The following is a 12480-nucleotide window of genomic DNA, read 5'->3' on the forward strand; positions in this document are numbered from 1 at the left end:
TAGAGTAATTTTACAAATAAGTATTTCATTTTTCTAATCCTTATATGCAAATTTTATGGAACAATATACATACTGGCCTGGCTCTTCACCTTCTTTTTCCTTTCCTTTTCTTTCTTTCTTTTTTCGTTTTTTGGCCTGTCTATTTCTATCCCCTGCAAAAGAACTTAATTGTATACTCCTTCTTATTTATGCAATACTAGTTTGAAAATTCACTTTTAAAGCTTTAGTTTTCCTCAACAATGATAACACCACCTATTTAATAATGATATCTCTGTGAATAATACATACAAATCTTAGAATAAAAGCTAGTATTCAGAGTTCTAGATGTTGGATTCCAAACTCATCTGAAACAGATAGCAATTGAAAATGCAAACTCTAATTGATAGTATTGACATACCATAGCACAATTCAAAAACTCACACTTCTAAAACATGATGCAACATAAATTAGCATGTAGTGATTGTTTTAAAACTTCTTGGATACTGAAAAAATAAAAATCAGATTATATATATATATATATATATATATATATATATATATATATATATATATATATATATCTTTAATATTTTTGAAACACAGCTGTGAGAAATGCTTACTCTTTAGTACTCTGAAGAATTATTGTTTTCATTGCTTCTAGAATTATAAAAACATATCATCCAAGATATAGAATATTTTATTTCTAATCACAGTGTTTCCAATATGATTTTTATCAATGTATTTATCTTTTCTATTCCACAAAAGAATTTTGAAACTATGTGCATATGGGAGATATAAGCAATTTTATTACATTGAGAAAATATATCCTTACCTGTCATGTTAGAAATTTCATTTTCTGGGCAGGGGTAACAATCAAAACAGCAGACAGCCTTTTCCTCCTGTAAATATTTTCTGAGTCCTGGTTTGCAAGGAACACTACACATGGAGGCTAGAATCTGAAGAAATTCAGATACATTAGGGAAATGAAAAGTTTAACATATGTATCAAAACACTAGAGTGATTTACAAGGGAAAGCCAATTAAATATTTCCATATACATACCATATCATGATACAAATCAAATTTTCATTGTTCTGATTTTTAATGATAAAACTTATTCAGATATTTGGTGCTTTTAATATCATGAAACAATTATGAGAGAGCAAATAAAAGAGAGATCAAATAGAGAGAAACAGAGAAAGAGAGAGAGGGAGGGAGGCAGGGAGAGAGAGAGAGAGAGAGAGAGAGAGAGAGAGAGAGAGAGAGAGAGAGAGAGAGAGAGAGAATGAATCCAGGATGGTAGAGGTCAATAAATAAGGAAATGTTAAAAATTTTATTCCATAACAAAATAAATGTACACAAGTTTATAGGCAGTTTTGCTTCATGTAAAGCATTAAAATGAAAACTAAATTACCTGCTTGATATCTGTCACCCACTCTACCATTTCATCAAATATAAACAATTGTTGCCCATTTGGAAAATGACCAGAAAAATTTCCTATTTTCATTTTAAGTCCTTCCTGTTTTAAAAAATCCATGATATAGAAAATGTCATACTCTTTATCCAGTGTTTTATTCTGGTTCATGTTCACTAGGTCTCCAGCAGGATTTACAAATTGTATGGTCTTTAGAAAAGAGAACATCTAAAACACAGTTGAATTTTAGTTTCAACTATGCGTACATAGTGGTAAAGAAATTATAAAATTTGTAATATCATTCATATCCATTAACAATCTTATTCTAAAATCTACATTTACCAGAAATATTCAGCAATGAAAAGTGAAATGTATTACATATACACTCAAAGTTTCACTATACTTTACAAAAACATTGTCTCACTGGACTTGATGCCTTTATACATGCACACCAGAATTTTATGTTTGGAGCACAGTGATAAATTATCCGTTTTTTTTTTTCTGCCAATTGTGTTATTTTATCATAAGACAAGAAAACTAAATACTCAGTTGTTTAAAATAAAGAAAAAGTAATTGAAATTGTTTGAGTTCTATTCATTACAAATCTCAGAAAAATTTTGATCAGATAAAAAATCATTTTCTTAATTTCACTTACTAAATGTATAAGAAAAAATTCAGATGGTAAACTCATGAGATTCATGTATGATAGAATAACAGGAAATTTCAAAACTGAGATTGTGAAATGCAAAGTTGGGTGTCATTGTTGGCTATAACATAAATTATGACACTAATAAGGTGTGCTTCTTATGCAGTAGAAGAGTCCTAAATACATGCATTTAGGATAAATTTTACTTATTTACAAGTTTTTGAATTTATGTTTCCCTTCATGAATACCAACTCTGATATATATACCATTCAGTTTAAGAATTATTACCTTCCAGGGGTTAAATTCCAATATCTTTCCCTCATGCTCTGAGACTGTGTCTACTTGTTGCAGAAGCATCTCATGAAGTGAGTGGGCTACAGCATACACAGAATTGTATAAATTGTAACATGTCTCACTCATAGACATTCCAAGAGGTGGCACAAAAATCCATTTAAATAGGGTTTTGGTTGCACAATTCTTCAGTGTTGTACAATTAGGTAGTGGTAAAGAACACATAAAATAAGTCCACCAAAGTTTAGCAAAAGAAATGTCACTACTGTAGTTAGAAGGGTGCAGTATCTTCAGAAATTGTTTAAAACCAGGCATCTCAGGCTGCTGATGTGAAAAAATAATAGTCCCATGCATGGAGTTAAGCATGAAATCTCCTATCCTTGTGATCATATCAAATTGTGACACACTGACCCATAGTCTCTGAATATTTCTAAATTTCCAAAGTATGAAGTTAAAGTGTAGAGGAGATTCTTTATCCCCATAGACAATTACAACTTTTGCTGATGACATTGTGATTTGATGATAATATTTATGAAACATTTTAAGGTATAACAATTCATCATTTGGGATAATAGTGACAAATGCTAAGCAGATGGTGTTTCTTTCCATTAGTGCTTTCAATTCAGAAAGAAATTGAATTCCATGGTCATCATCTGTAATGATCACTCCTACCCAGTTCCACCTGAAGTGTACTGCTAGGGTCACCATGCCTAGTGGTAGAGGTGTGTCTTTAGTAGACATCTGGTAGAGATGAGGAAACTGTTCCTGGTCACTTAGAAGGAGATGAAAGTAACCATAGTAAATCTGAAAGATATTGACCAAAAGAACCATTATAAAGAAGACAGAATGCAAAGGGCTCAGTCTAAGACCTAATTGTGGTAGAGCACATGCTACAAGTGTGAGAAAGTATTGATTATTCAGGTTATTATGAAAATCATATCCAATGACTTGTGAATTGCTATACAAGTACAGACAAAATAAGTGACCTGGTAATACATTACACATTATGTTGTCTCTGCTGCCCATTTGTCATTAAGTTGTTAGTTTTGCCACAGAAAGTGTCTAAACTTTATGTTCAATAGATCAGTATAGGTGCAAATGAATTCTCTCAATTTTATTTAGTCTTGGTACTCAGAAACTCAGACTGTAGAAAGATAATATTTCTTTAAATATAACACTCTGTTACTTACCTCTGGAGTTCTGGAGATATACTGGAATGGTCCAAGTACATAAGATGCCATCCATATAGGTCCCGTAAGTACGATTAAATATCTTTTCTCATCTTTACAGTAGTAATTAGGAATAATTTCCTTCCTTTTCAAGGACCAATTTTTTTCCACATTATCCTTAAGTATGTTACATTCTACCTTAACTAATAGGGAAATGTTGGGTAAAATATGAACATTCCTATTGATTTCTTCAATGGCAAAATAAGCAGAGGAAATCAAGTGGATAGTCTTACGTGTTACCCTGAAAACAGAGCACATTAATTATAGAGGATATAGGTTCTTACTAATGTAATTTTAAATAAAACTCAATGTGGGTTGAATAAAGTTTTCGAGGAGTTTTGACACATCCATATGTTGATACATTTCATTACTGTGTTGTATTAGGATGTGAGACCTGCAAAATAGTTTAACAATCTAAATGTTGTTTTTTCAGTTTGATGAATTGAACTTTATTCTTTTGATCTTAAGGCTTGTGTCTAAAATGTGCAAAGGTATTAAGCATTGATCCACCATACATTTGATTAGAATTGGACTCATGACCTCTGTATGAACAGTTAGTGCTCTAAATTATTGATCCATCTCTCCAGCCCTGTTATCTTCTTCCTTGACCTGTTCTTTAACTGTGTTCTCAAATTAGACACCTTATGATTTTTTGTTTTGATGTTTTTAATAACATTTATTAAAATATGAACTTTACATTAAGAAGATTCTCTTAATTTTTGAAATTATCTACAGTTTCATCTTGTTTTTCTTGAACACCGAAATAGCAATATGTTGTTCATGAATAAAAAAAAATATTTCTGAGCTAAAAGTGAATCTGCCCATGACTTCATCTCCTTACTTTTGTACTGAACATATGTGGAATTGAAATAAGAATTATCTCCAATCTAGAATATTACTATTTTTTACAGAATCAGAACAAAACTTGTCATCACTCTACAAAATGGAATTAAGAAAATGTAGCCAAAATTTTCTGTATCAACAATTGCAAAAGTCTAAAGAATTCATAGGTAATCCAAAATCCACAATAATTCTTACATTTATTTCTTTATTTAACACAGTTCATCTCTTTTCATTTTTCTATTTAATGCTGTCAAAAATTGAGTGATATAAGATTGGTTATAACTACAACCAATCTTTTGATTTGGGCTGTGTTCCTCTAGCTTCACATGTACTCCTAGGTTGAACTAAGGTTGTTCTCTGTGATCACTAGGTATGCATAACTGTTTTTTTGGGTCTATTTGGTTTAGATTTGTCCAGATATGCTCTGTTTCTAATATGTTCACTTTAATTTCTCTCATTTATTAAACATAATTTAAGTGGACACCTTTGCTTTGATACATTTTTAAAGAGTTTGATAATCTTATTTAACAGTTACATATTCAGTATGTTGTACATGAGTATTTTGCTTCTGCCTCATCTGTATTTTTTGAAATGCTTCGGGACTAGAGTAAATATTTTTGTAAGTTCATAACTTGTGGTCCTGGAACTGGTAATGAACTGACTTAAGAGTCTTATGTTCTTGATTCTTTACAAATTCTTAGTTCTTAATAACTTTTATTCTAGTCTCAGTCCCTTATTTGTTGGATTTTTCTTTGATTCAGAAATACCAGAAATTGTATATATTTTCTAAATCTACTGCCCTTCTGTACTGGAGGATGTTATGCACTTTGAAAACTGAGTTCTCTAATTAATCCACTATGATTGTTAGTTAATGAAGGTTTAATATGTCAAATGATATTGACTTTTCTTTACAAACTACAGTTTAGAATAAAAAATAGCTATAAAAATCCTAAATAATAAAATACATAGTAGTTATCTCTGACCGCCCTTTCTACTCCACCCCTCTATCAATAAAATTGGATTGATGAAGTGGAGGTTGAGCAATAGAATACAGCCAAAGACCTAGAAAGAAACACACACCTTTAGACACAAGAAGTTTGTTTTAAGATAAAAATGTCCAGAAAACTGCACTAGAATACAGAAACTGTCTTGAATAATTATACTGGCTCACATGTATAGATGTATGGAGAAGATAAAATAATCTATGTCTATGATTGTGTAGAAATCTCAACCCTAAATTTTGTATCCATTTGGGGGATAGAAAAAAATTACTGGTCATACAGTTTCAAGGCAATACTCATGCACACAAGACAATCCCAGTGACTTTTTGGAAATTCTTTGTCTCATATTTTTTAGGATTTTAATTTTGGAAGTTTGCAGTTCTTTTGTGTTTATGTTATAGCTTCTATGTTTTCTTTTAATGGGCTTCTTCTTTGTAAAGATGCATATGTTTACACCGTCAAAAGCAGAAAACGGCAACCAACAAATTGGGAAAAGATCTTCACCAACCCTACATCCGATAGAGGGCTAATATCCAATATATACAATGAACTCAAGAAGTTTGACCCCAGGGAACCAAATAACCCTATTAAAAAATGGTGTACAGACCTAAACAGTGAATTTTCACCTGAAGAAATTTGGATGGCCAAGAAGCACCTTAAGAAATGCTCAACATCATTAGCCATTTAGGGAAATGCTGATCAAAACATCCCTGAGATTTCACGTCACACCAGTCAGAATGGCTAAATTTAAAAACTCAGGAGACAGCAGGTGCTGGCAAGGATGTGGAGAAAGAGGAACACTCCTTCACTGCTGGTGGGATTGTAAGATGGTACAAGCACTCTGGAAATCAGTCTGGCGGTTCCTAAGAAAACTGGGCATGACACTTCCGGAGGACCCTGCTGTACCTCTCCTGGGCATATACCCAGAGGTTCCCCGGCATGCAATAAGGACACATGCTCCACTATGTTCATAGCAGCCTTATTTATAATAGCCAGAAGCTGGAAAGAACCCAGATATCCCTCATTGGAGGAATGGATACATAAAATGTGGCATATATACACAATGGAGTACTATTCAGCAATTAAAAACAATGAATTCATGAATTTTTTAGGCAAATGGATGGAACTGGAAAACATCATCCTAAGCAATGTAATGCAATCACAAAAGAATACACATGGCATGCAATCATTGATAAGTGGATATTAATTAGCCCTGAAGCTCTGAATACTGAAGATACAATTAGCATATCAAATGATTCCCATGAAGAAAGAAGAAGAGAGCCCTAATCCTGGAAAGGCTTGATCCAGCATTGTAGGGGAGTACCAGGACAGAGAAAAGGGAGGGGGAAAGACAGGGGAATGGATGGAGAGAAGAGGACTTATGGAACATGGGGGCGGGGAGGGTACTGGGAAAGGGGAATGCTTTTAGAATGTAAACAAAGAATATAGAAAATAAATAAAAAATAATAAATAAATAAATTATTTATCTACAAAAATTAAATTGGCAAAATAACCACCTAAATCAAATCAGCTGTAAGAAGATTAATGTTTACTATTTTCAAACCCTGTACTTTAAATTACATTAACTGTTTTATACTATCATTTTATATCTAATGGCCTGTATATGAAATATTTAATGCTTCATGTTTTTAAAATATTGTTGGTTTTGTTTTGCCATCACCAGTGTTGCCGTATTTTTAATCTGCTTGGTGAGAGTCTACTAAACAGTTCTGTGATTTCTCTTTAATCTGTTGAAAAGTTGGAGTTTATTTGATGAGAATTTCCTGTTCAATGCACCGCAATGTCTTCTACTTCTAAGCATGTAAGTGAAGTGACATTTTGAATTTTAAAACTTGATTACTCCATTTAGAAATTAGCCTTTTATTATCCCATATAAAGTCATTATATACACATATGAAAAGTAACAATCCGTATCTATCTGTGTTTTAAATATTATAAAACCAAAAACTAATATAGGAAATGGATAGATATGAATGGGATAAAATGCTAAATGAGAAAGAATCAGTAATCTTTAAAACTATATCCCCTTGGTAGTTAAACCCTATGTAATGGAATCCCATAAATATAAGAGCTTATCTGCAGTGCAAAATGGACTTGTTTTTTTTTTTTTTTAAAGTGCATGTAGTAACATTGGAGAATGCATACATCTGGAAGAATTATTGGAGGACATTAAATATGATGATAACTCATTCTATGATACCAACAAATAGGTAATATACTTTATTATAAAAACAGATACCACAAGGAAGACTATATGTGGGAGAAAAAGAGGAAAAAAGTTCCTGCAATGTTGAAAGATATTTTGAATTATTCGTTGATTACTGTAAATTTCTCTGTAGATGTTCATCAAAAGAAAAATATCTATCATATAATATAGGCCTAATACTTATTAGGACTATAGAAGAGTTAATTTAAAAAGCATCCAATGGATTCAAGGTGTGTCCAATATGTGAAAATCTATTAATGTAATCAAGCATAAAACAAACAGAAAAATTCAATCAATCATCTCAAATGCTGAAAAGGCATTTGACAAAACACAATACCTCTTCACATTAAAAGTATTGGAGAGATCATGTATTCAAGGCTCATACATAGACATAAGGAAACAATATTCAGGGTCCTTAGATGAAATAGCCAACAGTGGGCATAGGGACATTGTAGAGTCCCCCTCCAGTATAAAGAAAAGCATAATATGGGTTGAAATCCCATAGTCAAAAACTCTGACCCTGGAATGTTTCTGTATAAAGGAACTGCAGTGACAAATATGGAGAAAAGACTAAGGAAAAGGAGGTTCAGTGATCTAGTCAAATTGGGATCCATCTCAACAGAGCCTCTAAGGTCTTACATCATTACTTATGCAATTGTGTATTTACAGACAGGAGCCTAGCATGACTGTCCTCTGAGAGGCCCAACAAGCAGCTGAGTAAGACAGATGCAGATACTTCCACCCAACATTGGACTGCATTCAGTGATACCTGTAGGTAAATTAGGGAAAGCCAGGTAGAAACTGAAGGGGAGGGTGACCCCAAAGGAAAACCATCAGTCTCAACTAACCTGGACCCCCTAGATGTCTTACACACTTAACAAACACAGAAGCATCACGTAAAACCATAGGATGAAAATTGTCATATAAAGGGAATTTCTCTAAGAGCAAATTCAATAGTGTCATTCAGTCATTCTGCATATAAATAGATTGTGATTCAAAAATGACAATAAACAAACTACACCTTAACTATAATAATTAGTGAAATGGCCAGCCAAGAAACAAAATAAATTTTAGTTATGTCCTAGAAATGGACAGACAGAAGTCACATAGTATTTTATCTCTCACTCAACATCCCTGGAATGCTTAATGTGCATTTATTAATAAATGAAAGATGTACTTACTGCTTGTCTAGATTCCTAGTGAAGTAATCATTCTTCACATAATCATGCTTTGTATAAATTGAAAAGAAGCAATCAGTCTCTTTATCTCCTAAATCATTTTCTGTGTCTTTTATTCTCCAAAAGCACCTGGGGTCACTCAAATGACAATAAAGAAAGGAAAGCTTCAGAAACAAGAAGATAAGACTCAAAGAGAGCATGTTTGCCATGTCATCAATATAGGTGCCTGAGCAAAATGCAGCATGAAGCATCAGGCAGGCAGATTCTCACATATCAAATTTTCATGAATATATCTACCGTTTATTGATGTAGTTACTGTTAAAGAGCACATGTACTTCTCACAGCATTTAATTTACAGTTCACTGTTTGTCTCTGGAGGATTCTGAAGCACACTCTGGCCTGGGGCTCCGCATCTGTGATTGTATAGTCAGGTGAAAAAAAAAGGGGAAATAATTTTGATCAGGATTATCCTTCTATGTATCCCTTATGAATACATTCATGCCAGTAGACATGAAGGTTCCTGGACACAATTACTTTTGGGAATATTTTCTTACAAATCAAGTTCATCAGACCAGTTTTCTGAAATCATTTGCAAGAGTTCACTTTTGTTACATAGGTTATTCCATTAAGTCTTACAAGCAATTATGCCAATGAATCCAATTGAATAAAATTGTCCTCAGTAATAAAAAGATTAAAAAAGTAAGCAATATCTTTATGCATCTTCAACAATTTAAGACATTAACTAAATTGTTGCTTTCTGTCTGATTCTTGTTTAATGCATTTGTTATTGAATTGTTTATAATTGAATTGAATTATATGAGAACAGGGTCATGAAAATACATAATTTGGAATTCATGTTATTCATAAACTATTAACAAAATCTCATTACATGGGAAATCAAAGTCAAGCAAATTTTATTTCATTGTTCATTAAAGAGCAGGCTAAATAGCAATCTGAGTACAAGAACATACTGTACACTATCTTATGTGACCCCAAGGTGTATTAACCTTAGTAGTGATGTTGAATAAGAAATCCATACTATTAATATGCAGGAGAAATTTCCATTATGATGTGTCATTTCAATGCATAATTTTCCTGGGTTATTTTCTGTTTGACCTACAATTTAAATTGAGTTCTAAACATTCTTTATTATTAGTCATCTGTACTTATTTCCTTTATCGTAAGGTTTCTGATGGATATACTTATATATTGTGCAGCACAAATTATCTCTAAGAAGGAAAATCTTTAAAATTTCTCAGGCAAGAAAGAAAAATAACCCCATTGTATCTTGTTTAGCATATAACTCAGTGATCATATTTATCATTAACATCTTCTGTAAAAATGCATTTTCAGAAGTATATGTTTCTTACAGTTCAGTTTCTTTAGTTTTTGGTAGCATTTGAATTATATTGCATTGGCAAGAATATCATAAGTAAAAAACTTTTATATTCGTTTTGGATCTTTTATAGTCTTTAGTTTTGCAAATCATTTCGATCACAATTTCAACATGGTCTAAATTTTGTTTTTATTCCTATATTCACTATACATCCAACTATGTGTCCTTTATAATTTAATCCCTTCAAGCTTTTCTCTTTTTATTTTCATTTTCTATATTTTTGTTTACATTCCAAATGATTTCCCCTTTCCTGGTTTCCCCCTTCCTATAAGTCCCATAAGCCTTTTTTCACTCTTCCCATTCCCCAACCACCCCCTCCCATTTTTCTCTTATAGTAATCCCCTACAATGCTGCATAAAGCCTTTCCAGGACCAGGGCCTTCTTCCTTCCTCTTGGGAATCATTTGATATGTTAATTGTGTCTTGAATATTCAGAGCTTCAGGGTTAATATCCACTTATCAGTGACTGCATCCAACAGTCACTAATAAGTGGACATCCACAACACACATCAGTGACCTGTGTATTCTTTTGTGATTGGGTTACCTCACTTAGGATGATATTTTCTAGTTCCAACTATTTGCCTAAGAATTTCATAAATTCATTGTTTTTAATTGCTGAGTAGTATTCCATTGTGTAAATATACCATATTTTCTGTATACATTCCTCCATTGAGTAGCATCTGAGTTCTTCCCAGCTTCTGGCTATTATAAATAAGGCTGCTATGAATTTAGTGGAACATGTATGCATATTGCATGCTGGAGAATCCTCTGGATATATGCCCAGCTGTGGTATAACAGGGTCCTCTGCAAGTATCATGCCCAGTTTTCTAAGGAACTGCCAGACTGATTTCCAGAGTTGTTATACCAACTTGCAATCCCACCAGCAGTGGAGGAGTGTTCCTCGTTTTCCACATCCTCACCAACACCTGCTGTCTCCTGAGTTTTTAATCTTAGCCATTCTGACTAGTGTGAGGTGAAATCTCAGGGTTGTTTTAATTTGTTTTCCCTAATGATTAATGATGTTGAACATTTCTTAAGGTGCTTCTCAGACATTTGAAATTCTTCAGGTGAAAATTCTTTGTTTAGCTCTATACCCCATTTTTTAATAGGGGTATTTGGCTCTCTGGAGTCTACCTTCTTGAGTTCTTTATATATATTAGACATTAGCCCTCTGTCTAGGCTTGGTGAGGTCTTTTCCCAATTTGTTGGTTGCCATTTTGTCATATAGACTGTGTCCTTTGCCTGACAGAATCTTTGTAACTTTATGAGATCGCATTTGTCAATTTTTGATCTTTGAGCATAAGCCTTTGGTCTTCTGTTCCAGAACTTTTCCCCTGTGCCTATGACCTAAAGATTTCCCCTCAGTTTCCTTTCTATTAGATTAAGTGTGTCGGGTTTTATGTGGAGGTCCTTGACCCACTTGGAGTTGAGCTTAGTCCAAAGAGCTAAGAATGGATCAATTTACATTCTTCTTCATGCTGACGTTCAGTTGAACCAGCACCATTTGTTGAAAAGGCTATCTTTTTTTTCCATTGGATGTTTTCAGCTCCTCTGTCAAAGATCAAATGGCCATAGGTGTGTGGATTCATTTCTGGGTCTTTAATCCTATTCCATTGATCTACCTGTAGATACTATTGCTCTGTAGTATTGCTTAATGTCTGGGATACTGATTCCCCCAGAAGTTCTTTTACTGTTGAGAACATTTTTATCTATTCTGGGTTTTTTTATTATTCCAGATGAATTTGAGAATTGCTCTTTCTAACTCTATAAAAACTGAGTTGGGATTTTGATGGGGATTGCATTGAATCTGGATATTGCTTTTTGTAAGATGGCCATTTTTACTATATTAATCCTGCCAATCCATGAGTATGGAAGACTTTTCCATTTTCTGAGGTCTTCTATTTCCTTCTTCAGAGACCTGAAGTTCTTGTTATAGAGATCTTTCACTTGTTTGGTTAGAGTCTCACCAAGATACTTTATGTTGTTTGTGGCTATTGTGAAGGGTGTCATTTCTCTAATTTCTTTCTCAGCCTGCTTATCCTTTGAGTATAGGAAGGCTACTGATTTGCTTGATTTGATTTTATAACCAGTCACTTTGCTGAAGTTTTTTTTTTTTTTTTTTTTTTACCAGCTTTAGTAGTTCTCTGGTGGAATTCTTTGGGTCAATTAATTATACTATCATACCATCTGCAAATAGTGATAGTTCGACTTCTTCCTTTCCAATTTGATCTCCTTATGTTGTATAATTGCTCTATGAAGAGCGTCAAGTACTATGTTG

The 12480-nt window shown here is 33.1% G+C and overlaps 1 protein-coding gene across 1 annotated transcript in view; it reads right to left on the reverse strand.

Annotated features, from left to right (window-relative positions):
- The window catches only part of LOC127685703 (vomeronasal type-2 receptor 116-like), a 28487-nt gene extending 19471 nt beyond the window's left edge, over positions 1–9016 (reverse strand). Inside the window, exons 1-5 of the mRNA XM_052183195.1 lie at positions 8811–9016; positions 3520–3799; positions 2327–3133; positions 1393–1620; positions 812–935 (exon numbers count right to left, since the gene is read on the reverse strand). Coding sequence (XP_052039155.1) covers positions 812–935; positions 1393–1620; positions 2327–3133; positions 3520–3799; positions 8811–9016 — 1645 coding nt within the window. The remainder of the gene's footprint in view (positions 1–811; positions 936–1392; positions 1621–2326; positions 3134–3519; positions 3800–8810) is intronic.
- Between the last annotated feature and the right edge of the window lie 3464 nt (positions 9017–12480).

This window comes from Apodemus sylvaticus, chromosome 1 (assembly GCF_947179515.1).
Source record: "Apodemus sylvaticus chromosome 1, mApoSyl1.1, whole genome shotgun sequence".
In the NCBI taxonomy this organism is placed as follows: Eukaryota; Metazoa; Chordata; class Mammalia; order Rodentia; family Muridae; genus Apodemus; species Apodemus sylvaticus.